A 27,735-nucleotide genomic window follows, 5' to 3' on the forward strand; every position below is an offset into this window, starting at 1 on the left:
TGATGGGAAGGGGAACAAGAAAAAAGGGGTGAATATTCAGAGGTCCCACTCCCCTCGCCTTGTCTCTCTCATCCCAACTAGATCAATGTTCTCAACCGTAGCAACTTTAAGCTGTGTGGACTTCAATTCTCGGAATCCCCCAGTTGAAATCCACACAGCTTCAAGTTGCTGAGGTTGAGGAAAGCCTGGCCTAGATTCTTCCTTTTTTCCACGGGCAAAGAGGTCATCGTAACTGAAAAAGAAGAACGGGTAAGGCAGGGATATCTCCACCTGTGTCCTCCTTTGGTCTCTTTAATGTCCTTTGAGAAAACTATGCAAGAAAAACTGTAAGCGGGGGGGGGGGGGAGTTCAATTTGTCAGTGGAGGGAACTCATAAGGACCAACTCCTTGAACATCTAATCTCAATTTCTCATGCTGAGAAGGAGGTGGATCTCCAAAGTGTAAAGTTCTCGTGGCTCTTCTTCTCCATTCTCTACTGAGGTCCCTTTGAGTGAATGCTGGGAACCTTCTGCCATAAAAACCAGTCACCATTTATGCTTTAAACATCTATGGAGATTCTCAGCCATGCAGGTCCTGGTTGTTGCAAAGGTGCTTCTTTGAAAGACAACTGGACTATCTTTTTCCTTGAAGACCTTTTCCTTCTTGGATGAGAAGCGAAACGTCTTCAAGGAGCAACAAAGTCCAGTTGCCTTTTGAAAAAGCACTTTTGGGATTTGTCCTTCAGGCAATTGCTTCCTAGCAGAACCTGCTTTCTATCCATAACTAGCTCTTTTGATGGACTAGGTGTACCTGGGATGTTGGAAGGACTATCAGCTGGAAACAGTGTGTGGTGGCTTGTTTTGGCATAGTGATTTAGAATAGAATAGACCTTGCAGGTCTTCTAGTCCAACCCCCCCTCAAGCAGGAGAACCTATACCATCTCAGACAAGCGACTGTCCAGTCTCTTCTTAAAAGCCTCCAGTGATGGGACGCGCATAACTTCTGAAGGCAAAGCCCTTCCACTGGTTAATTGTCCTCACTGTTTGGAAGTTTCTCCTTAATTCTTAACTTAAGGGCCGTAATAGCTCAGGCTGGTAAGAAGCCTGTTATTAGAACACAGTAGCCTGCAATTACTGCAGGTTCAAGCCCGGCCCAAGGTTGACTCAGCCTTCCATCCTTTATAAGGTAGGTAAAATGAGGACCCAGATTGTTGGGGGGGCAATAAGTTGATTTTGTAAATATACAAATAGAATGAGACTATTGCCTTACACACTGTAAGCCGCCCTGAGTCTTCGGAGAAGGGCGGGATATAAATGTAAATTAAAAAAAAAATTCCAGGTTGCTTCTCTCCTGGATAAGTCAGACTGGTGTTCTTCTATTGAGCAATGTCAGTGAGATCTCCCTGGCTTTGGTCAGTGAGAAATTATTGATCAATTGAGCTTGATCAAAAGACAGACCCCACAGTGGAACTAAACACAAGTTCAGGGTTGAACAGGGCTGAACACTCTATAGCATCCTAGAACATAAACAGTAAAGGATACAATGGACACAGCTTGTCCCACACTTGACTGGCATTTAAGCGGCATGCAAGGAAACACTCCGAGCGTGGCCATCTCCAGGCCCTGCATGTGGCTCAGAAGAACTCAAGGTAAACCTCCCCTTCCTTTTATGAATCACTTCTGAATGAATGACCTGGAAATCTCCATAACTGCTGACCTACAATTAACACAGCTGGAGAGGCTTATTCTAGGTACGTGTGGGTAAATTCATTGACACGTCAATGTAACTTGCAAAACACAAGGTTCCTTGGAAAACCATCATCATATACATTATAAATGTTCTCACCGGTGGGTTGTTTCCATCAGGAGTTTCAACTGACCAAACAAAACATCAGCTCCAGGTTGGCCCAACCCAGGTCAATCTGTTGATCAAACTCTGAAAAACAACCTCAGGTGTTGGCCTGGGAATGGCCCCCATTCTCCAAACTTCTAGAATCCCTCAGTCTCGTTGACCCAAAACAAGTTTATCACTTGAAGGGAGAAAAATCCAAAGATTGGTCTGAACCTATTGAACTGGATCGTCTGATACGGCAGATTAAGAATGATTTTCTTCTCACCTGGTTGAATCAGAATCAGAATAGAGCTGGAAGGGACCTTGGAGGTCTTTTAGTCCAGCCCCCTGCTCAATCAGGGGATCCTATATCATTTCAGACAAGTGATTGTCCCTTCTTAAAAGCCTCCAGTGATGGAGCACTCACAGCTTCTGAAGGCAACCCATTCCACTGGTTTATTGTCCTCACAGTTAGGAAGTTTCTCCTCAATTCCAGGTTGCTTCTCTCCTTGATCAGTCTCCATCCATTGTTTCTTGTCCTGCCTTCCGGTACTTTGGAAAGTAAGCTGCCCCCCTCTTCTTTGTGGCAGCCCCTCAAATACTGGAAGGCCGCAATCACTTTCCCCCCTAGTCCTCCTTTTCTCTAGATTAACCAAATCCAAATCCTCCAACCATTCTTCATATGTCTTGGTCTCCAGGCCTTTAATCGTTTTAGTTGCTCTTCTTTGCACTTTTTCCAAAGTCTCAACATCTTTTTTGTAATCTGGTGACCAAAATTGTGGATGCCGGATTCCAAGCGTGGTCACCACATTCCAAAAGAGTATTCTGAGAGCAGGAGATGGCAACCTCTTTCCTAAGTAAGATGTTCCCCACTGCAACTTGTATCAACCCCAACCTGCACATCCAAGGATGAATATTATGAAAGTGAAAACATCCGGAGAACAATTCTAGATTTGATGACCAGGGTAGATAATACCCCGCCACTTTTCTGAATCATAGCTCGTCTTTATATTAAGTCTGCTGGGAAAACACAGCAAGTAGGTTAACTGAAGGCAGGGAGGAGGGGGGGAGGGGAACACAACCCCCTTTTCTCAACCCAGTTCCCTGAAATGAAATCATGCCTCATTATTAACTCACCCTTCGTAGAGCAGAGCAACTGCGTAGCACAGAGCCACCACCATAGTCAGGACGAGACCCACTGGGCTGGCGTTCCTGATTTGAAAAGGCAGGAGAACAAAAGTTGGGAAGGGAAGAGAAGGGAAGGCTGACTCAGCAGGAGACACCGAGATCGTCCCTTCCCCCCCACAATACCTGAGCTGGGAATTTGCCCGTCGACAAGCAAACTAGGTCACCCGGTCAAAAAGTTGCTGGCTTCTTTGCACAAAAAGAACATCATTGTAAAAAAATAATAATAATATTTATCCTGACCTAATTGAGTCATCACTTCATCAAGTCTTGGAGGATGGGTGGGTGTCGGCGGCTTGGGCTTTATTAAATAATGTGATTTGGCTGACTGAAGATGGAGCTAAGAGGACAAAGCAGGGAGATTATGACAGCTTGGAAGACGTTGGTTATGCAAGATGGGGAGGGGGCTGAGAGTGGCTACAACTGAGCAGAAATCTCCTCAGGGCAACAATGTAGGCTGAGGTCAGAACAGGCATGAGAAAGTACCAAAAGCTGAGCAGGCTGAGATGGGTCTCCAAAGGAAGACCACCGCCCAACGGAATGAGTCGAGGGCCAATAGATTTTTTTTTTCATAACAATTAATCCTCCTGGCAACATTCTGCCAAGATTGGTTTATCATCCAACTTCTGAAGCTTTATAGACCTCTATCTCTCTGGGATGGAAAATGATGGAAAGATGATTATCACTGTGTGGAACAATGGGTTGACTGATTATTTAGGAAAGACCAGTGGAAGAGAATATTGATAGTTTAGGGTTGAACTGTGAGGTGTTCTCTAAGCTTGGCTGCTTTCTCACAGACGTTTCATGACCCAACTAGGTAGCATCTTCAGTACTAAGAAGGAATGGGATCTGCAGAGAGGAGGAGGAAGACTATGAGGTCCTTGGTGCTCCCTTAGCTTGGTTTCTTTTTTGCAACATCTGCAATGTTTCACATCTGCAAGAGAACAACCAAGCTCTGAGAACAGTAAGGATCCCACATTTAGGGGACAATTGGGTAGCCTTCCAGATGTTGCTTGACTGAACCTCCAGCAGTGCTGAGACAATCCAGACAATGCTGAAGAACTTCTAGAGGGCCACCATGTCCTCCGATTCAGCTTTAAACCTGCAAACTGCTCAGGTCTGGCTTTCAAATTAGACAATCCTTGCCACAATACGAGCTGGCAGGGGCCTGGCCTCCTTCCCTCCCCCTCAGGTCTCCTTTCCAAGCTCAGAGAGGTCCCAGCTCACTTAGCAGTTCAGAACAAGAGCAGACACATCTCTTCAATTTGGCCTTCTAAATGCCCAGCAGTGATTTTTTTTTTCAACTGGTGTTTAACGAGTAATGTTGATTTAATTATTTATGCTTAAGAGACTGCATTGCTGTCTTCTACATTGCCTTGGTGTTTTTCAGAAAGTTGGCCCCGAAATGTCTTAAGTTAGGCTACTGTTGTCCAAAAGAATTCTCAAGTGAAAGCTTTTGAAGAGAATGGCCAATGGATCAACAGTAAACCCAAAGGTGCTTTTTTCCCCAAGAGGCAAGTGGACTTTCTGGTTGTTCTTTGAAGATGTTTTACTTCTCATCCAAGAAGCTTCTTCATTGAATGATAAGAAAAACTTCTTCAAAGCAAAGCCAGAAAGTCCAGTTCCCTCTTGAAAAAAGCACCTTTGGGACAACCATAACCTGGATGACTGAGAATCTCCATAGGATCAAAAATACTGGTTAAAAACATTCCATCCATATAACCTCTAAAGAGACTATTGCTCAGAGGCAGGGCACCCAACAAATCCTGTCTTTAATTCCCAAAATTGCTACTTAGGTAAGATTTGTAGAAATTTGTGGGAAAGTGGTTTAAGTTTGTGATGCGTTATTATTCAGTCTGACACCTTAGAGCAGGCAATCAAAAGTCTAACTGGACATCAACCAGTTTCCCAAGACGATATTTTGACAATTTTGGCAACCAGCTTTGATTTCACCTCCCCGTAATCTGCTCCTTTCTTCAGCCAAGACTAACTCATGATGTTGTTTCTGCCTTAATCCCTCCTAGAAATATGTAGAGAGGAAACCTTCAACCGTTTGGCCCCCTCTAACCTGAGTTGATTTAGCTGTAGAAGAAATAGGTCACTGACCAGAGGAGAAATGAGTGATCATGATTAAGCAGAAGCTAAGGAGGGCTCGGTGAGTGGCAGAACCTCTGAGGTCAAGTGGGTGACCGTGTCCAGTCTCACAGATGCCACACTGGGAAACACTGAGAGAGAGGACATTTAAACACCAGGGAGTGAAGATCAGATGGACTAACCCAATTGAGCAAAAAAGGGAATCGGTCAACAACTCATCTAAACAAAGTCTGGTACAAAACACAATGCTGAGAATTACAGATTTGTTTCCTGGTTCCTCTGTCAAATTCACCCCTGGCAATCCATTTCTCCCAAGAAGCCAAACCTCAAGGTGAATGGGATTTTCAAAGATTATTGAGTCACAAAAGAGACAGGGGGCTCAAGGACGGCCTCATTCCACTGCCAAATTATGAAAGCAGGCCAAAAGAAAAGGGGGTCACCAAACATCTATTGAGGAACCTGTCATGGAGAAGATGCCCCAGCTGTGCGACTTTCATAACCATTGGAGAGGAACAGCATGACCGTAAATCTGAGTGCTGCAAAAACAAAGAACTGGGGGAAACCAGGTGTCCTCCACAAGACCCTCCAGATGGGGAGAGAAAGAGCACAAAAACATGGATTCCATAAAGACGTCCTTCTCTTGAAGCACCCAGCAGTCTTTGGAATTCTATAATTATGGCTTCTTAATGTTTTTCAATATATAAGGCAGATCAGCTTTGAGTTTGCTTCATTCATTGCAATCCAGCCTGCAGGTTTAAGCTCCAGCCAAGCTTTGAAAGAGGGTGGAAACTAAACTGTTGTGGGAGCTCTATCCCTGGAGATTTTTAAGAAGAGTCCATTGTTGCCTGAAATAGTATAGAGCTGTGATGGAGAACCTATGGTACGCGTGTCACAGCTGGCACATGAAACCATATCTGTGGGCACGCAAGCGTTGCCCTAGCTCAGCTCCAGTGCACATGTGCACACTGGTCAGCTGGTTTTTGGGCCTTCTGGGCCCACCGGAAGTCAGCAAATGGGCTGTTTCTGGCCTCCGGAGGGCCTTCGGGGGAGTGGGGAAGGCTGTTTTGCCCTCCCCAGGCTCCAAGAAAGCCTCTGGAGCCTGGGGAAGGCGAAAAACGGGCCTAACGGGCCCACCATGTCGTTGTGTGCCAAAAGCTGGGGGAGAGCAGGGGGGTTGTGCACACATGCACGGGACAGCAGGGCGCATTAAATTATGGGTGTGGGCACACGTGCACACGACCTCCCCGCACTCTCCCCGCTTTTGGCACGCGACGGCAAAAAAGTTAGCCATCACTGATATAGAGCCTCCTGCTTCAGCAAGAGATTGGACTAGAAGACCTCTCTTATTTTGTTAAATGTAGTGTCTTAGCCAGTTTTTGTTTCCCCAACACCTCCTGTCTCTCGCACACAATAAAAGAGCTTCTCGCAAGCCTGGTGGAACCTCAAACTGACCTCAGCTCTGCATGGAAATGAAGCCACCTACATCTTGCGGTGGAATTACTGAGTTTGACTCCGGGGGGGGGGTGATTTAAGGAGGGCGTCGAGAGCCACTCTTCTCTCATTCTAAACAGATTGCTTTTGGAGTGCAGCCTAAATCGATTTGGGAGACCTTATGGAGCTCCATCTTGAGGGGGAAGATGAAAGGAAAGCAAGTGGAAGAGAGATTAAAGTAGCCTGTTAAACTTCTGGAATATGGCTCTGTAATAGATTTGAGTCATTAGTCCTCAATCACGCTTCTCCCCATATGCGAGCTCATGTCCAGACCCCTTAATAAACATGGATTTTCTTCTTCTTCTTCAAGGGGAAAAATTAGCTGTCAACAGGAAGACTGCGTAAAAGAGGACACTCAGACTTTCCAACGGGGCTAAGAGGAGAAAGAAGCACTCAAAGCCGGGGTGAAATCCTCCCGGTTCAGACCGGATTGCCTGAACCTGTAGCGATCTTGGCTGGTGATTCGGAGAACTGGTAGCAATCGTGGTGCGAGGCTCCGCCCACCTGCCCGGCTGTCATTACTTCCTGGTTTTAACCAGGAAGTAATGTGTTTTGTACCCTCTGCGCATGCACAGAAAGTTTTTGCACATGTGCAGAGGTTGTACGTGCACATGTGATGCATGTGTGTATGCCTGGCACATGCATTTCCGAACTGGTAAGGAAGGTAAGTAGATTTCACCTCTGACTCAAAGCTTTTCCATTTTTCTTGCTCCGGTTTCCTCTTCCTCCTCCTCCTGCAATCAACTTTCGAACCACCAGCAAATAAGTAAAATGCAGAAGGGGGTCAACCATGATAGATGGCTGGGGAGCCCCTAGCTTCCAAAAAACATTGCTTGAAGCCTGGGGGACTCTAATTTTTGGAGGTCCATGGCTCAGCCTGCCCCATCCTGAGGTCCTTCAGATATACGATCCAGATTTCTCCCCGCTGTACAGGGAGCATGTGGGAGCTCTAATTCCACCCCAACCCATTTGGGGCTCCCAGTGGTCTGGAGAAGCAAACTTGCCATCAATCTCATGAGTACATCCAGGTCCTCTTTTAAGAAATGGAATTAACAGAAATCCGGTTCCTCTTAGTAGGTTTCTCCAGTCTAAAGCTCACTCAATGAGACATCTGCATATAATATTTCCTTATCTTCATCTATGCCAAACCACATGGAAATCTAAGCATTTTGGAAGCCACTTTTCCTCAATTCACTTCTTTTGGGACTTTTCTTATCTGACTTCTTTGGTCTGCAATTTTTTTCCCCTGCACTTGGAAAACTTCATTGCAGAACTTTTAACTTGACTTTGAAAGAATTCCATTCAGTTTTGCAGATTTATTTGGCAAATAGAAATTAGAATGTCAACCAAATGGGTATATGCACCTTTCCATCAATTTCAGGGGGCCTACAGTTCAAATGCTTTTTATTTAGGAACATTTGAATTGGAACAAATACATTTTAAATTATTTCTTTGAACAGGCTTTCCAAAAACGTGCAGGTGAATTTAAAAAACGGCTGCTGTTTTCTAAGTCTTATTTTTTTTTCCTGGTCTCGTATATTGTTTTGTGTATCAGCCCTTACAGCCAGTAGCCATTAAAAAAATCCCAAAGTGTTGCGTTTCTTAAATGCATTTATTTTTTTCGGCCGGCTAGAACTGTTTCAAACTAGGAAATGGTCGATGCAAATAATCCCATTGCCAGTCCTAAATTTGCAACATTTATGAAGGGGAAAATGCTTATTGCTGGGCTTTTTAATATCAAACCGGGTGTGTTTAGTTTAAGGCCAGGAAATTTGATCTGTTCCCTCGGTCCCTTTCATGAGGTCATAGCAAAAAATGTTCTTGTGAAGTGGAAGGAAATAGCCTTGGTGCTCGGATGTCATGGAGACAGCGAATGAGGTAGCCACTGAGAGGAGAGTGTGGCTTTTATAACACAATCACAGCCTTTCACTCTGAATCAGCAGAAGGAAGGGCTACGGACGGAGAGCTGGTTTAAATTTTCACTGCTTTTATTTTCTTTTTGCAAACCCATGTACACAGCAGGCTTAGGGATGTTTCAGATTCTCCAAACATGACGGTCCACTTTTATTTTTCCCGTTGGAAGAAGAAGCCGCTCACAATAAGCCTGATCCAAAGGGCACAACATTGGGAAACAAATGCCCCAAAACTGAAATCCCCCAGACTGTGGGAAAATGTTTGCAAAGGCTGACGGAGCCTTTAGAGGGGTAGCTTAAAGGGAGGAAGCCTAATCCTGAGAAGAATTAGACTGGGGGGGGTGTCACCTCATGTGTCCCCCACGACACCAGGGTGGGATTTCCTGCAGGAAGAGGGAAAATAGGGTTCCAGAGTAATATATTTTGCCCTTTCTCGGTCTGGATTCAAACCAAGATAGGCTCCTGCAGAGTCGGTTGGAAGCTGGCAACGCCAGAGAGATTTTGCCTAGTGGTGCTGGAATAATAGGGGTTAACTTCTCTTCCAGTCTGTGTTTGTCTGTTTTTGTGTGTCTGTGTGAAGGAGAGGAAGAGCGAGTCAGAGGGAGAACAATATTCACATCTGCAGGAGGGTTGGGGGGATTGAGGGGGAACCAAATGCCTCTAGCACAGGGATGGCTAACCTTTTTGGTACCGAGTGCCCAAAGGGGCCAAGCGTGCGAATGCATGCACACACCCATAATGCAATGCTCTCGCAACCCCCCACATGCACGCATGACCCCCGTGTGAACCCCCTGTGCATGTGCGTGCGACCCCCGCATGTGCCCGCCCCCTCACATATGTGTGCATCTCCTGCATGCCCCCTGCCCACCCTGCGCATGCATGTGTGTCTCCCACATGCCCCCTCCCACCCACCCTCCGCATGCGTGGCAGAGACCCAAAAACTAGCTGGCCGGTGGGAGACAGGCACACAGGTGCAGAGGAGCTGAGGCAACGGCTCGTGTGCCCGCAAAGAGGCTTCATGGCTCTAGCAGTTCCTCCATAAAACCGTTTCATCTCCCCAAACTTCTCTGAAAAGCTCTGCCAAAAATTGGGGGATAGGTGGCCTACCTACCTGTCCACCCCTCCAGCCAGGCCAAGCCTGATGAGCACCTTGAGGTGCCAGAATTCTCAGGCTCCTCTCCTAGCAGCCTCGCCTACTCGTGCCTGCCCACGGTTGCCTTTTTTTTTAATCGGAAGAGCCATCTTGGAACAAGGAGGGTTGCCCTTCAAATGGCCACTTAAGGACAGGGAGAAGAATGCTGTGGCCACAAAGCAAAGCAAAAGGTCGCAGACCAGGAAAAAGAAAAAGAGGAGCCTTGAGGACTGGGCGCCATAAGGATGCTATCCGCCAGCTCCTTAGGAGAGCTGCAGGCTTGCGGGCCGAGTTGTGGTCCTCCTAGACCATTGTTTCTTGGCCATCGTTCAACTTCTGAAGTGGCCGTTAAGAGCGCCTTGCGCATCACCGCCTAAAGGCCTCTCCTTGAGGAGCTGAGAGGTCTCTCCGTCTTCCTCTCTGATGCTTTCTTGGCTCGAGGATTGTTTTTCATCCCCACTTTATGGAGAGCCATTCAGCTCCGTTGCCAGCTCATCGCAGCGCTCATTTAGTGGCCAATTAAAGCGGCAGAGATGTGTCTGAGCAAAAGTCAGTGCGTCATTCAGGCTGGAGCTCTGAAGCCCCACCGCTATCCTGATTTCCTCCCTCTCCTCAGAGGGACACACGGCCTCACCCAAACCTGTCTTGACAAGGGGTGTGGACCCACTGAAGTCAGGCGAATATCTAGGGATCTCCTTCCCTATCAGATCTAAGGCCACATCCGATCATCGCACAGGTTCCATGGGTAGCCGAGTTATTTTTCAAAGGATGGGTGGCTTTAAAAGGGCCCATTTCTTCTCTGCCTACTTCCATCCAGGGGACAAAGCTTGGGTGTTAGGGAGGAAGAGAGGGTAACAGAGGGATAGAATCAAGATCCCGTGAAGTGTTAGTATCACTTTATAAGGCCTTGGTAAGGCCACACTTGGAATACGGCATCCATTTTTGGTTGCCATGATGTAAAAAAGATCTGAGACTCTAGAAACAGTGCAGAGAAGAGCAACAAAGAGGATTAGGAGACTGGAGGCTAAAACATATGAAGAACAGTTGCGGGAACTGGGTATGTCTAGTTGAATGAAAAGAAGGACTAGGGGAGATATGATAGGAGTGTTCTGATATCTCAAGGGCTGCCCCAAAGAAGAGGGAGTCAAGCTATTCTCCAAAGCACCTGAAGGCAAGACAAGAAGAATGGGTGGAAATTCATCAAGGAGAATAGCAACCTGGAATTAAGGAGAAATTTCCTAACAGTGAGAACAATCAACCAGTGAAACAGCTTGCCACCACAGGTTTTGGCTGCTCCATCCCTGGAGGTTTTTAAGAAGAGACTGGGCAGTCACTTGTCTGAACTGGTATAGGGTTTCCTGCTTGAGCAGGGGGTTGGACTAGAAGACCTTCAAGGTCCCTTCCAACTCTGCTTTTCTGTTAAGATTTACACCTGCATTGTGATTTGGGGTGTTTTAGGGGGGAAAGCCGTCATCTCCTCAAAGCAGTGAAGTTAAATATTTTACATCAACGCAGGGAGCAAGCAATGACTCGTTTCATTTATGGCTGTGAGTTGTAACAAAAAAGAAGAAGAAATGAAACATAGCTTCTTTCCAGGGTTCCAAACTGTTGCCTGGTGAAGAAGCAGGAGAAAAAGAAGACAGGACTTACCCGAGGGACCATCCGAAATAGATGGAGGTGCTACCCCAGTACATAGGATTCTCCATGACATTGAAGGGGAAGGAGGTCACCTTCGTCTCCATGAGAATGCCGAAATAGTCGCCTAGAAAGGAAAGAGGACAAACCGTTGAGTCAATCGAGGAATTGCTTTGCTGGATCAGATCAGAGGCCTCTTCCTGCAACAACCAGTTTAGGTGGCATTGATAATTCCAACCAACACAAAGATCTGGAGAAGGTTGACTACAAAAGTCTACTGGTGAAACTGCAAAAATCCTTTCCCATCCCTGCTGTTTGGGCCCTTTGCGGGATGTTTGCAAGCAAGACTTGTCTATAGGTGAGGAACAATAAAGGAAGCTGCTTAGAAGTAACTTTGTGCGTCTCCTTTGTTGTTGTTGTTGTTGTTTTTTGGGGAGCTTGGCACAAACTTACAAATCACACAAGCTCAGAATGACTCAGCCGGCTGCAGAAATTGTCAGGCCACACAGAACAATCATACCAGCAGATAAAACTTTTTTTGTCATCTCATTATCCCACTAAGCTGCCTCTGGCAATCATGGGAGGAAAGGGGAGGGAGAGAAAAAAAAATTCCAGGTGGGATATTTTCATTCGCGAGAGCTCCAGAATGGCTTTTTGACATGGCAGGAAGCAGTGGAAATTGCCAATCTGACCCAGGTACCGATTACTAATAAATTATTGCACTCTGCTCACTGGTGCTTGAAACATGCCCTTACCAGCAATTAAGGGCCTGCTTTTATAAAGAAGTGTCAACTATAGTTCAAGGAGGGGGCCAGGAGAGAAATAAATTGGTTTGTATTTGATGTGACTCATGCAAAGAGCCATAACTTTAAAAAAACATTCTCCCCTCCCCAATTTTTTTTTAAAAAAAAGCAATTTAGAAGCTGTAACACTCACTTTGTCCTGCAAAAGTAATTCGGTTGCATTCCTGTATACTTATTTTGTTCCAAAGGCGAGGCATTTTTTTCCCATGGCCCCGGCTTTTTGGAAAAGATGGACTGATAGGACTGTTGGAGTCTCTTCTCCCCCTTCCCTGCCAGCCCCCAAATGAGGGTCAGAACTTCTTCATCTCATGAATCAAGGTGGGAGGAAGCGAAACCAGGATCTAATGCTTGCTAGTATTAAATCAGAACAGAGGGACATGGAGTCTCTCTCGCTCTCACTCTCTCCTGTCTCCTACACTGTGTTGAATGGCAGAGGATGCGTGAATTTATGATCCCATCAGGAACCATTATGGCTTGGCTGGTTTATAATAATAACAACAACAACAACAACAACAACAACAACAGAGTTGGAAGGGACCTTGGAGGCCTTCTAGTCCAACCCCCTGCCCAGGCAGGAAACCCTACACCATCTTAGACAGATGGTTATCCAACATTTTCTTAAAAACTTCCAGTGTTGGAGCATTCAAAACTTCTGCAGGCAAGTCGTTCCACTTATTAATTGTTCTCAGTGTCAGGAAATTTCTCCTTAGTTCTAAGTTGCTTCTCTCCTTGATGAGTTTCCACCCATTGCTTCTTGTCCTGCCCTCAGGTGCTTTGGAGAATAGCTTGATTCCCTCTTCTTTGGGGCAGCCCCTGAGATATTGGAACACTGCTATCATGTCTCCCCTAGTCCTTCTTTTCATTAAACTAGACATACTCAGTTCCTGCAACCGTTCATCATATGTTTTAGCCTCCGGTCCCCTAATCATCTTTGTTGCTCTTCTCTGCACTCTTTCTAGAGTCTCAGCATCTTTTTTACATCGCGGCAACCAAAACTGGATGCAGTATTCCAAGTGTGGCCTTACCAAGGCATTATAAAGTGGCACTAACACTTCACGTGAACTTGATTCTATCCCTCTGTTTATGCAGCCCAGAACTGTGTTGGCTTTTTTAGCAGCTGCTGCACACTGCTGGCTCATATCTAAATGGTTGTCCACTAGGACTCCAAGAACCACTTAGTGGTTTCTAAAAGGGTTGGATCAATTCATGAAGTCCTGAGGATCATCAGCTTTGAGGACACAGAGATGGCCTCTGAAGGCCACCTGCTGAAAGACTGATGGGCTTCCTTGGGTAGTACATTGGTCAACTGTTGGAGAAAGGACTACTGGACTAGTGCTCCTCAGCAGTGCTGGCTGCTAGCTTGGCTGGCTTGAAAAGAAGAGTTGGGCCAATTCATGGAGTTCCCGGGGAATCAGCCGGTGTTCACTTGATGGTAGGAGGATTGCTCCTGAAGGCCATTGCTGACAGTCTGGTGGACTTCCTTGGGCAGCTGGTTGACCTCTGTGAGAATGGACTGCTGGACGAGATGGGCCAGAGTTCCAATCCAGCAGGGCACGGCTTACATTCTTCAATTTTTAGCATGACATCCAACCGAGGAGAAGTCTTCAGGTTTTCTCAATCCTTCTGGCCAGAAGAATTGAGACAGTGGACTGAAGCAGAAGATACATCTCCTTGACTCCCAGCTGGACTCAACTTCACTAAGTCATGCTTTAAAAAGAGGGCAGAATTTAGTGGTTGTTTTTTTTCCTGAATAGAATCGGTTGAAGCCTCCAGTTGTTTCAAGCTAGTCCTAAGGAATGTTGGAAGATCATCTGGTCTGAATGAAAGAACGGGGGTTATCTTTTTTTTAAAAAAGCAGTGGGAACTTTCTAATTCCTGCAAGGGTTGCAAGCAACTGGGCCAAAGGCATTTTGCTCTCGAGGGAGACAACATCATTCCTCTTTATCATGGGAAAATGGCTCTCCTATCCCCACAATGCTACGTCTTCCTACAGCAACGTCTGCTTGGGGAATGGCTTCTTCAGCCCAACGAATTCCAAATCTTGCACCTCTCCTTTCCTCCTCCCCATTCCAGTAAAAACGACCAATAGGTGCCTCTTTCGACGTTATATCGAGAAAGACAAAAAGCCAAGGAAATAAAGTTAGTATGGAGTTGTGTTTGGGTTTTATGTGTTATATGGGTTGTTCTTTTGTTCTCTGTCTGTTCTCTCTGCCCTCCCCTCCCTCAATTCCAAATTGCACACAGCTGTGTTGGTCCATCTGGAGGAAGAGACAGATGGAAAATTACTTTCCCCTTTTATGGGAGGGCAAATCAAAAAGCAGCAGAGGAAGCTTGTGAATTTGTCGAAATTCATTGCAAAGCAACAAGATAAAACGGGGGAGGGGTAGCGATATCTGGATGGGATATAAAAAAGGGGGAGAACCTCGCAATCACAAGCAAAGGATCAAGCGAGAGGACATGGCAGAGACAGAAGAAGCAAGAGAGAAATAGCTCCTGCTGAAGAAAATAATTTTATTGCTCCCTACATCAGGATATCTCTATGGAGCCATTTCCCCCCCTAGGAGTTTGGGGTTAATGGTAAATCCATACAAAAAAACAGGTTGATTCCTTCTTGATGGTGAGATCCTGATCCAGAATGGACTGATAAAGGTCCAGGGTTGGGAAAGAGAAGCAGTGGCTGATAATTCTGAGGGACACAGTTAAGATGGCCTCAAGTGTTCTCAAGTAAGCATTGCCACATCGGAACTTCCTGCCACAGAATATCATGGAGGACGTTACTTGGATGCCTTGACAGAAGACAAGCCAGATGCAGAGCGGTTGGCCCTTAACAGACATTCCTGGAGACAAAATAGGACCTTCCATGTCCAAGAAGTTCTGATCTGATCCAGGTCAAGGTATCCTTAGAGCAGGGGTCTCCAACCATGGAAACTTTAAGACTTGTGGACTTCAATTTCCAATTCAGTTCTGGGAGTTGGAGTCCACAGATCTTAAAGCTGCCAAGGTTGAAGCCTCTTGTCCTAGAAGCCTTAATAGTGGGATCAGAACAGCAGATCTACTAGGCCCATATTTTTCATCCTTGGCAACTTTAAGAGCGATGGACTTCAACTCCCAGAATTCCCCAACCGGCATGCATGGACCTCATCTCCTCAGTCAACATGCATGGCCCAAGTCTCCAGCTGGCTGGGAATTCTGGGAGTGGAAGTTCATGGATGCTGGCTGAGGAATTCTGGGAACTGAAGCTCACACAACTTAAAAATTGCCAAGGTTGAGAAGCCCTGAATTAGGCCATGGTCTGAGGCAGCTCCTTCTGGTCTCTCAAGAGGAGATGTGGGGCACTGTACAAAGCATTCTCCTCCTCTGTTAAATTCCCTCTCTAACTGATACCGGAAATTGGTTAGGTTGACATGACATAAACCTTACTGGGCTGAGTAAGTCCCAGGAGATGAAGAACGATGCAACTTGAAGAGACCTGCATTCACAAGGTACAGCTTCCTTTCTCAACACGTCAAAGAGTACGACCCTTGGGGAAGTCAAGTAAGCAACTGTCTCTCCAAAAATTGGAGGTGCTAGGGACAGCTACGCCCCCCCTAGGGTTCTAAGGACAGCTATGCACCCCCGTCCACTATAGCCTGGATCTTGGATTAAAATGTCGGTCAAGCAGTTTTCTGGCTGCTTACATATTCACACACGCAGACACAAAGGAAGAAAATGGGCCAGCCAAGTACGAGTCTTCGGCTGTGGAGAAACTGCCCCTACTGTGAAGGAAATGGGAAGGCCACCGAGCTGTTGTTTAGCAAGAGTGAATCATTCTGTGCCAATCTAACCCCGTAGCCTACATTAGAGGCTCCAGGAAAATAATCATTTGATTATTTAAACATGCCGTCCTGAATTGTGGAATTAGACAGAGCCAACTCTTTGGTCTAGCAATCGCAAAACAAAGTAGGGTGTGGGGGGGAGAGATACGTTTTGTGGCCAGGGTGGTGTACTCCCCACCGGGTGATTCAAAGCACCGGGCAGACCTGGGTGGATCCTGAAAAGCTAAGCAGGCCTGGCTCAGTAAGTATTTGGAGGAGAGACCCCAAGTAGATGTGCCAAGGTAGACTAGATTGGGAAATGGAAGATCTAGCCCAGCGCAAAACTCTTGATTCTCACTGGTAGTTCCTTGATTAGGGTATTGTTTTCTGCTTTATTGTTTGTCTGGTGCTAATCGGTGCTTATCAGGGTGTTGGCTGCTGGACAGATTGTGTTCTAGTCTTTCTTTCCCTAGCCTGGCTGGGAGTTGGAAGTCCACCCATCTTCAAGTGGTTAAGGCTGAGAAACACTGGAGTAGAAGATCCTGGGTGTCCCCTCCCACTCTACAATTCTATGTTTCTAAAGTCACCTCCGTATCATCAAGAAAGCAATGCGAAGACCTCTATGAACTCCCGAAGAGCCATGTATGTCCCAGTGAACAATCTTGGACTGACTTCCCACAACCTCCCACTTCAATATTATATATTGGGGCAGAAAGAGAAAAAAGAAAGAGGGATAAACAGTGAGTGGGGTATCCACAGCCATCCAGGACAAAGCAGCTGCCATTTTGATATCTTGGACCTCCCTTGTAGAGGTCCCGTGGTTAACCAGCTCTGACTTGAGGCAGCTTGGAGAACATTGTCTGTCTGTATCCACCTAGGACTGTGATGGTGAACCTGTGGCATGCTTAGCCATATCGGTGGGCACGCGAGCTCAGCGTGGTGCCTGCATGCACCAACCAGCGGATTTTCGGCCCTTTTCGGCCCACCGGAAGTAGGGAAACATGCTGTTTCCTGCCTCCGGAGGACCTCGTGGATGGTGGGGAAGGCCCGTTTTTCTCTCTCCCCAGGCTCCAGAGCCTTCTAAGAGGCTGGAAACAGCCTGTTTGCCAACTTCCGGTGGGACCATAAGGCTCATTTTTTGCTGTCCCCAGCCTCCAGAGCCTTCCTAGGAGTCTAGGGAGGGCGAAAATGGCCATCCCCACCCACCCAGAGGCCAAAAGCGGCCTGTTTGCCAACTTCCGGTCCTTCTGGGGGGACCAGAAGTTGGCAAATGGGCCGTTTTCGGCCTCCAGAGGGGCTCCGGGGGGGGGGAGCCGTTTTCGCCCTCCAGACACCTACGAAGGCTCTGGAGGCTGGGGACAGCAAAAAACGGGCCTACCGTGCCATCGCATGCCAGGAGTGGGGGGGAGCGGGGGTGGTGGTCGTGCACGCATGCATGGGGGCAAGGTGCATAGAATTATGGGTGTGCGCCGCCACCCCCATCCCCCGCTCCTTTTTGCACGCGATGGCAAAAAGGTTAGCCATCACTGTTGGTGAATGTTGGCATCAAGCTACAATCAGGTTGACCTTACCTAAAAATGTCCCAATAAACCCCAGTGCAAGGAAACTGGAGGTCACCAACAGGATGCCCGCTGCTATGAGGGCCACACTGGCATAGTATCCCAAAAGACAATCCAGCAGTGGCAGCTTGGGCTGACCCTTCATTGCTTCTCCAAAGCTGCAAGAGATGAAAAAGAAAGAAACATTAGAAAGGAAGCAAAGAAAGTAAGGTAGAAGAGTGAATAAGAAAGTAAGTAGAACTAGAAAAGAAGAAAGAAAGAAAGAAAGAAAGAAAGAAAGAAAGAAAGAAAGAAAGAAAGAAAGAAGGAAGGAAGGAAAGAAAGAAAGAAAGAAGGAAAGAAAGAAAGAAAGAAAGAAGAAAGGAGGGAGGGAGGGAGGAAGGGCTTCCAATCTTTTTGATAACGGTTATAAATGCACTCAAATGTTACCTTTTCTCTCTAAGCTAACATCCTAATTTCCTTCTTTCCATAGCGATCCTTTCTAATCTTCAAACCCGTAAAACATTCATTTTTCTCTTTTTTTTCAGCAAAAAGTCCAGAAGAAGCATTTTTAGAATCAGCATTTTTGCCCTGGCAAACAGAAAAACTCAATTTCCTGCCCTGTTTTTAGTTTGCTAAGTGCAAATGGCTTGTTTTCTTTCTGTCTCTCCAAACGCAGCAGACTGAGACTAACCCCAAACTCAGGTGTTCCGTGCCGCACTTATCCCATCCCTGGAAGGAAAACAAATATTGGATGAAAGAGCACGTGAGGTGGGGGGGCCTCCTTCTGGCAAGGTGAGAAGCAAACAGCCCCAAGCCCACCAGAGGGAACAGGTAGAAACCGCCTCTGTGGTTTCCCGTTGTGAAAAACTTCCCAACTGGGAGGAAACAGTGTGGAATTGCATTTGATGTGACTATAAACTGGGCTTGCGTTTAATACTCAGCAGTCAGCAGAATTTGTCATTCATGATTTTCCTATTTCTGATTCTTATTGATACGTCTGTTGTTACAGAAATGGCTAGTATATATTGTTATATAAAAGTAAAAAGTTGAGGGCCACATGAAAAAGAAATAGGGTATTTAATTATCCACACAGTTACAGCAGCATGAATAGTCTATGCACAGAACTGGAAAAATAACAATATACCATCAGAAGACAATGTAATTAGAAAAATCATGGAATGCGCAGAAATAGATAAGCTTACGAAGGAGATACAAGAAAAAGAGGAAACAGAATATTATTTAGTCTGGGAAAGAGAGTATAAATGGTTGAAGGAAAAGTCGGGGGGGGGAAAGGACAAGGAAAGATTAAATAATGGTTAAATTAGGAGTAGAAATATAAGAACAAATAGGAAGAAACAAAAATTGTGGAAAGGAAATTGGGTACAGGTGAATATCTAAGTATGTAAGTAAATAAAATAATCAGAATAATATAGTGATTTACATATATTAGAAATATATGTATAAAAGATACATTAGGATAAGAGAGAGAAAATATATAAGTATTGATCACTGACACGAAATTGTTGAAAAGAAGAATGTTAATATTTATTATTTGTTTTGTTTTTTTAAAAAATCTGTTTTAAACATTATTAAAAATAAATACATAAATAAAAAGTTGAGGTTTCACGTTATTGCCTTTTTCTCCTGCACCAAAAAGGGTTGGCAGTCCACACTTTCCTATTCCTTCTCCTCTGCTCTTTCCCTCCCTTATTTTCCCTGTGTTTTCATTTTTCTCTGCATTTCTGTATTTTATATTTTGATAAATACATTTTTTAAAAAATGATCATAACTTCCTTATTTTATATAACAACAGAGTTGGAAGGGACCTTGGAGGCCTTCTAGTCCAACCCCCTGCCCAGGCAGGAAACCCTACACCATCTCAGTCAGATGGTTATCCAACATTTTCTTAAAAATTTCCAGTGTTGGAGCATTCACAACTTCTGCAGGCAAGTCGTTCCACTTATTAATTGTTCTCACTGTCAGGAAATTTCTCCTCAGTTCTAAGTTGCTTCTTTCCTTGATCAGTTTCCACCCATTGCTTCTTGTTCTACCCTCAGGTGCTTTGGAGAACAGCCCGACTCCCTCTTCTTTGTGGCAGCCCCTGAGATATTGGAAGACTGCTATCATGTCTCCCCTAGTCCTTCTTTTTATTAAACTAGACATACCCAGTTCCTGCAACCGTTCTTCATATGTTTTAGCCTCCAGTCCCCTAGTCACCTTTGTTGCTCTTCTCTGCACTCTTTCTAGAGTCTCAGCATCTTTTTTACACCGTGGCGACCAAAATTGGATGCAATATTCCAAGTGTGGCCTTACCAAGGCATTATAAAGTGGTACTAACACTTCACGTGATCTTGATTCTATCCCTCTGTTTATGCAGCCCAGAACTGTGTTGGCTTTTTTAGCAGCAGCTGCACACTGCTGGCTCATATCTAAATGGTTGTCCACTAGGACTCCAAGATCCCTCTCACAGGTACTACTATTGAGCAAGGTACCACATATACGGTACCTGTGCATTTTGGTTTTTTTGCCTAAATGTAGAACCTTACTTTTTTCGCTGTTGATTTGTTAGATAGCTGTGCATTTTGTTAGCTAGCGCCCAATGTTCAAGTCTGTCAAGATCTTTCTGTAATTTGAGCCTATCTTCTGGAGTGTTGGCTATTCCTGCCAGCTTGGTGTCATCTGCAAATTTGATGAGTTCCCCATCTATCCCCTCATCCAAGTCATTGATGAAGATGTTGAAGAGTACTGGGCCTAAAACAGAGCCTTGGGGTACTCCACTGCATACTTCCCTCCATGTGGATGTAGTTCCGTTGAGGACTACATGTTGAGTGAGGTTGGTCAGCCAGTTACGAATCCATCTGGTGGTGGTGCTGTCTAACCCACATTTTTCTACTTTATCTAGTAGTAGGTTATGGTCTACTTTATTAAATGCTTTACTGAAGTCCAAGTAAATTATATCGACAGCATTCCTCTGGTCTACTAATTTTGTCATTTTGTCAAAGAATGCGATAAGATTAGTCTGGCATGATCTGTTTTTGACAAACCCATGTTGGCTTTTGGTTATTACTTTGTTTGCTTCTAGGTGTTCGGTGATTCGTTGCTTGATTATCTTTTCCAAAATCTTCCCCGGTGAAAGATTTCTTTCACTAAATGTATCCATTGGAGCTACAGACCGTCGCTTAGTTTTTCTTGGACTCCAACCTATTTCACTTGACGTCTGAAACAAATGTACGATGAAGGAAAAAGGGAGGAAAACGATACTATGAGATTCCTTGGCTTTTTAATTAAAAAACCTAGTGCCCCAATTCTGCCAGCGCACCAGCTTCAGGAGACATCAGCTGGTTTCCCTTTCCTTCCGAGGCCTTCAAACTGGCCCCTCGGCTGGACAATCAACAATGACACAGTTGATTAAATGACCACTTGAAAACAGGGACGGAGCTTTGGGACACGTGGCGCCAGGCCTGCCATCTTCCTTTCGCTCTGACCCCCCCAGGCTTGCTCATGGTTCAACTCTTCTGCAAACAAGGATGGGGCTTCCATTAGCCACCCTAGTTGAGATGCCTGTGTTTTCATGCCAGCCGAAAGTGTTTGCTCATGCTAATGGGCCAACTTCTCCTGGAGGCAAGATTGATGGTTTCCTAAACAGAGTTTTGTTTGCCTAACATGTGAACTCGGAGGTCCCTCCGTTACCCTACCGCCCTCACTATTGATAAATAAACCTTTCAAGCGTTCATATCTCTGGCCAATGCTGGTTTCTTAAGTTAACATCATCGGTTTGGCATCCGGAGTCAGTCGGGTTCATGGCAACTGGTAAAATCCTTCTCTTGAGCGATTGATCGATCAACCTTGGTTCACAGTTAATATAAACCCGGTTTACAGACGGCTGTCTCCCTCTGCTGACTTCATGCACCATTCCATCAGAGGGAGGGGGCGGGGGCGGCTTGGAAGCAACACATGTGCCTGGCATTAGCAAACAGTCATGCAATTTTAAGCGTGCCCATTTTTGGTAACAGGATAAAAAGAACCCCAACCAAACAACCACATTTAAGTTACATTCCTCTTTTGCTGCTCGATCAAACTCCTGCCGAGGAGAGATCTAAGAGTTCCTGTTATCTGTAGCATGATTAAATTCAAGTTAGACTACTGTACTGTGCAACTTGCGGGGCTGCCCTTGAATACAGTTCAGCATCTATTTTTGGGAGAAGAACCACTGTTCTTGGACACAGCTCACAGTCAGTTCAATGCTATATCGTTTGGGTCTTGTGCTCTTAAGGGGACTGTGAAACTTGCCTGCTCCAGTGTTACCTGCCCTCCATCCTTGCACACCTGAGACGGAGGTCTTTCCAGATGGGAAAGAGTTCAAGAGGGGTGTTTCCCCCCCCCTCCAAAAGAGCAGCCTCTCTTAAAAACCTTCACAGTGTCTTTCAGCCTGTTTAATAAGTTCAGTTTATGTGTTACGTGATAGATAGATAGAGAGATAGATAGAGAGATAGATAGATAGATAGACAGACAGACAGACAGACATCCTGTTTCCCCGAAAATAAGACCCAACCGGAAAATAAGCCCTAGCACGATTTTTCAGGATGCTCGTAATATAAGCCCTACCCTCAAAATAAGCCCCAGTTTGTCAGCCAGATGGATGCATTTAGTACCGTATTTCCCCCAAAATAAGACCTAGCCAGAAAATAAGCCCTAATGCGTCCTTAGGAGCAAAAATTAATATAAGACCCGTTCTTCCCTGGGTTACTCTTCTTCTTAGAAATTACCTTCTAAAGTAGCAAATCATTGAGTGACCGTCTGGAGCTACTAATTGAATTTTGGAGCTTGGCTGAGCTCTGCCTTAGGGTGAGGGACAGGGCTCTTGGAAAGCTTTGCTGGAAAACTTGCGATCTTCATTTCAAGGAACTCCAGCTAAAGTGCGGCTGGGCTAACTGGACGGATTCTTTGTGTCATGTCCTTGGATTCCTGCTTTTTTTGAAGTTCAGGGAAAGCATCTGGGCCTTCAGCAGAAGACATTTACTGGTATTCCTTGACTTATGACCATAATGCAGGCTGCCCATTAGGGATATAAAATGGATTACCCAGGTGACCGATTTTACAATGTTTTTTTGTGTGTGGCTATCATTAAAGCAAACACGGTGATTATTAGCAGATCAATCCTTCCCCATGGGCCTGTTTAGAGAGGGGGAGACTGCAATTTGTTTTCAACTTTTAGAGAAGTTGGTGTTTTTTTTAATTGTTTCCTCTACACCACTTATTCTGGCTTTTGAGTGGTGCCCAAAGAAGATTGTTAAAAAAAAAACCTCTTAAAACACGCAAAACAAGCTTAATTCTGAGATTCCCTTTGTCGTCACCAAGCTCAGGACTCAAAAGCTAGATTCGGTGTCCTTTTTCTTTGGTCCCGTGGAATATTCATGACCCCAGAGGGTGTGGGGAGGAGGAAGAGGAAAGAGAGGATTTAGACTCAGCTGGTCCACACTCTGGATTTAATTCTGTATCCCCCTCAGCCTTGAGTCCAGGGCAGAGCGATCGGACCTTTGGAACTGTTGTGGATACGTACGGAGGAAGCTTTCAGAAAGTCAACCCGCCTTCTTAGATTACCTTCCTTGCAACGAGAACATCTAAGGACACATTATCATAATGTACAGTACATCATTCATACGGGATTACGGAGAGCAGATCTGAGTGGGGAGGGGAAGCATTATCTTGCCTTATCCGAGATAAGAGAGTTGAAATGACCTGAGAATTAAATGCACAGATAATCCTCCGTGCTTCTGTAAACACGAAGATTCGCTAAACCCTGAAAACGAAACTGGGCAGATGCTGTGTTTTCATTTCTTTCTTGAAAATGGGGGAAAGATGCTCGAGCTGAGATACCTCCTTGCAGTACCTAGTGATAAGGTAAACCCACAAGGGGTAGGAAACATAGGGGGTGATTTTCCCCAGACTGGTTGTGAAAAACTACAATCTCATGGTCATTTGGAGGGTATCAAGTTGACGATGCTACCTTAAACGAGGTCAGAGCCTTGAGTCCCCAAACCAGTCTTGATCCAACTCACATCTGGAGATCTTCTCCAGAAGAGGAAGGTTGACTGGAAGGGTGATATTTAGCTGGAGATGGTTTCTGATTGATTCTTCAAGAGGAGACCTCCAGCTTAATTTAGCGCCCCAACACTTTGGTCATCAAGAGCTGTGACATCGTGAGGACCAGTCTATTCATGTCCATTGGTGGAAAGGCACCAACCCAACTCAAAAGATGGACAACGGGCTTCAGTTCCTATAGGGACAGCATGACCTATGTTGGTGTTGACTAGACGAGACCCAGGTTATGAGTCATAGAAGCTCACTGGGGAACTTGGGGCAGATCACACTCAACCCAACCCACCTCACAAGCCTGTAGATGGGACAAATTGGATGTTTTGTAGACACCTTGAGCTTCAGGAGTAAAAGCAGAATATAAATCTAGTCAAAATTGAAGGTAGGAGACAGGAGATATATATATAATTATCCAAGGTCCTGCTGACATTTGCCTTGACTTTTATACGGATTTTGAACTTTCTACGTGTGTTATTTGATGTTTCTTCCTTACATGAACCTCTCTTCCTAGGGCTGGACTCTATCAGACGCTACAGTTCTTCCCTTCAGGCCTAGATCCAAGATCATGAGCAAAGTTCTTAGTCACCTTTTCCTTTCCTCCAGCAACTTGGCTTGAAGTCACATCTGCCTTAGCTTGCAAGCCTCTGTGAAATCTCTTGTCTTCTCTGTTGCTTTCCAAAGAGAGAAGAAGGCTTCTGCACATAAACCCTGTTTCATTGGCAAGCAAATGCACAGAACTCTCCTTCAATCTTTCCAAGTTTTGGGGAGCAAGCCCACCCCACCCCCAAGCCCTTGGAAGGAGGTGCTTCCCTCCAACTTTTGCCAAAGGCCTATCCAACACCCTCAGAAGTGAGACTCACCAGTGAGTCCGCAGAAAGTTCAGTGAGATGATGACAACTCCCAGGAAGTAGCAGGCTGCGTAAGGAGAACCGAAGATGCGTGTGAGTGACCGGGTCCTGTGCTCCCATCTTGCAACCTGAACAGACCACAAGAAAATAAATGTTTTTTAAAGGTCAAAGAACCAGCTGGCCGAAGGACCACATAAACGAAGCCCTTTTGTAACATCCAAGGTCTCTGCAAGGGAAGAGAATCTTGGAAAGATCCCAAATTACTAATGCCGTCTTCTGACAGGAAATACGGCCTCATCGGTGGATTAGTAATCCTGTTAATCAATAGTACCTCCATTCGGCCTGGAGTTTAATTTGGATTGATAGGCCTTCCCTTCATCGACTCTAAACGCTGATTCAGAATTTCCAGAGCCTTTCCCAAAAAGGCTGGACAAGAGACGGACAATTGCGTATTGCTAGATGACAAACATTGGTGGAGCGATTTGTCCAGCGGTGAAATCTGAACCGGTTTGCTACTGGTTTGTTGGCCATGTATGTGCACTGCACGCCATGCGCAGTTCACACAAAGCGCACGCTGCACGGACATGCACAATACACACCAGAAGGAGGCTTGGGAAGATAGAACAGCAGGCGGGGTGGGGGGGCGGAATCAGCTGTGGCGCACAATCTTGGGAATCTTTTTCAAAACTTCTTAAAGCATTTTTTACTACTGGTTCGGGTAAATAGGTAGTAAAAAATGCTTTAAAAAAGTAAAAAAAAGGTTCCAACAATCACAGCTGTGCTGCACAATCGTCTGAGCCTTTTTTTTTACTTTTTTAAAGCATTTTTTTACTACCTATTTGCCCAAACTAGTAGTAAAAAAATGCTTAAAAAGTAAAAAAAAAATGTTCTGATGATCATGTGCCACAGCTGTGATCTTGGGAACCTTTTTTTTTTACCTTTTTACCTTTTTACTACCTATTCACCGGTTTGGGTGAATAGGTAGTAAAAAAATGCTTTAAAAAAGTTTTAAAAAGGTTCCAATGATCACAGCTTTGCCATGCAATCATCCCAGCCTTTTTTTTTTTTACTTTTTAAAAGCATTTTTTACTACCTCTTTGCCTGAATCGGTAGTAAAATAATAAAGTTCTGATGATCATGCGTCGCTCAGCTGATCATCGAAACTTTTTTTTTAATAATAATAATAATAATAATAATAATATTTTAATTTGTATAGCGCCCTTCTCCCGAAGGACTCAGGGCGGTTAACAGCCAAATAAAAACAACAGTCAATAAACACAATCCAAATAAAACAATAATTAAAAAACTTATTCAAAAATTTGGCCCAAATTTAAAATACATTTAAAACCTTAAAAAATCAGTTAAAAATTAAAAACCCATAATAACATCTAAAAATTCTATGCCAGTCCTGCGCAGAAAAATAGATACGTCTTCAGCTCGCGGCGAAAGGTCCGAAGGTCAGGAAGTTGTCAGAGTCCAGGGGGAAGTTCGTTCCATAGGGTTGGCGCCCCCACAGAGAAGGCCCCGACATTGCTTGGCTGACGGCACCCTAAGGAGTCCCTTTACATTTTTTTTACTACCGGTTCAGGCGAACCGGTCGCATTTCACCCCTGGATTTGTCTCATTAGTTTCATGAAAATGTTGTAAAAAGGAGGCATAAAAATGAAACTCAATAGGATGCAGGGAGACCTTGACATGCAACAGCTTGTTTAGTGATGGTTTGACATTACAACAGTACTGGAAAAGGGACTTATGTCTGTTTTTCACACTTATGACCATTTAAGCATCTCCGTGATCAAAATTCAGACACTTGGCAACTGGCTCATATTTCTGACGGCTGCCGTGTCCTGGGGTTACGTGATCCCTTTTTGTGACCTTTTGATGAGCAAAGTCAATGGGGAAACCAGATTCATTTAACAACCGTGTGACAAACTTAACGACAGAAGGGTTTCACCTATCAACGGCGGCAAGAAAGGTCATACAACGGAGCAAAACCCACCGAACAACTCTCTGGCTTAATGACAGAACCGATGGGCTCAATTGTGGTCGTAAGTCGAGGACTGTCCTGGCCAGAGGATCGGGTCAAGCCTTGTTCCCTCTGGCCTCTCAAGGGCCGTTTGCATTTTTAACAGGGCCAAAACTCCGGTGCGTTTCTGCTTGGCCAACCCAGATGCTCCCGACCGCCAAGCTTGGCCAACCAACCTGCCTACAGGTATCAGTTAAATAGGCTAGAGAGACACCCACCAGCCTGGCCATTCATCCATATGGAGTGTTTGTTCCCAGGCAGAGATAGACAGAGATATTCTGCTCATCCAGCTGGTTGGGGTTTTTTTCCTCAGGGCCTTGCATTTTAATGGAGACCAACCTCACTTCTGAAACCCGGCTCCACTTCTATTTTATGCTGTTCCATTTATATCTCCGGCTTACCGCAACTATATAGCAGGGAGCAGGGTATTTCTTTCTGATAGGAGTCCTTAGGTGCCCCCAGGTACCACTTCTGTCGGGGACAATGTGATCCTAGCAACCGTGATGCTTCTGGAAAGGCTGGCATATTGTTTCATGATGGATGAGCCCAGAGAAAGAAAAAAAGAAAGAAAGAAAGAACGAAAGAAAGAAAGAGAGAGAGAGAGAGAGAGAAAGAAAGAAAGAGAGAGAGAGAGAGAGAAAGAAAGAAAGGAAAAAAGAAAGAAAGAGGGAGGGAGGGAGGGAGGAGGGAAGAAGGAAGAAGGGAGGAAGGAAGGAAAATGAGGGGAAGGGATCAAAGAGAAGGGAAGGGAAGGGAAAGGAAAGGAAAGGCAGGGAAAAAGAGAGAGGGGAGGGGAGGGGAGGAGAGGGGAGGGAAAGGAAGTTTTTTTCCAGAATGAAGTACAACCCTGAACTCCTGTCCAGAGCAAATCATGCGTGTGAATGCTTGAAATTTCAATGCAAGCAGCGATGATGATGATGATGATGCCAACATGTCCTAAAGTTGACAAATGACTCTCTGCTCCCTCCCTCCGGCCTGGCCCCATTGGTTAGCACCAGAAGGGAGGAAAGATGGTTTTTAATCCTAGCGGAAGCCACAAAGGAAGGGGAAGAAAGGACGGCAGGCGCAACAGAACCAAAGGGAGGAGAGGGAGAACACCCGGCTAATCACTTTGAACAAGCCAGCAATTAAGAGAAGCCTATTTGCATGCAAACTCTAATGAGCATCTTTAGGAGCTGCCCTACGTGTGGCTGGATGGCACTGGAACATTCACAGTGTCTCCACAGTGAGGGAAGAAGGCTGGGCGATTGCCCATGGCCCCCTCCCCCCCCCACACCAATTAGCCCCACAAGTTAATTAGGCGGCTTAAACAAGACTCAAACTTGCCGCTAACTGTTGGCCAAGTTCATGCCATGACTTGCTGCCTGG

The 27,735-nt window shown here is 45.3% G+C and overlaps 1 protein-coding gene across 4 annotated transcripts in view; it reads right to left on the bottom strand.

The window, feature by feature from the left end:
• The window catches only part of PEMT (phosphatidylethanolamine N-methyltransferase), a 40,312-nt gene that overhangs the window by 1,889 nt on the left and 10,688 nt on the right, over positions 1–27,735 (bottom strand). For 3 of the 4 annotated variants that reach the window (XM_058157534.1, XM_058157531.1, XM_058157532.1), the window contains exons 3-6: positions 24,354–24,469; positions 17,428–17,573; positions 11,275–11,386; positions 2,947–3,021 (exon numbers count right to left, since the gene is read on the bottom strand). In XM_058157534.1, coding sequence (XP_058013517.1) covers positions 2,947–3,021; positions 11,275–11,386; positions 17,428–17,573; positions 24,354–24,469 — 449 coding nt within the window. The remainder of the gene's footprint in view (positions 1–2,946; positions 3,022–11,274; positions 11,387–17,427; positions 17,574–24,353; positions 24,470–27,735) is intronic. The other variant, XM_058157535.1, reaches the window with a different exon arrangement.

The sequence above is a fragment of the Ahaetulla prasina genome, chromosome 14 (assembly GCF_028640845.1).
Source record: "Ahaetulla prasina isolate Xishuangbanna chromosome 14, ASM2864084v1, whole genome shotgun sequence".
Lineage (NCBI taxonomy): Eukaryota > Metazoa > Chordata > Lepidosauria > Squamata > Colubridae > Ahaetulla > Ahaetulla prasina.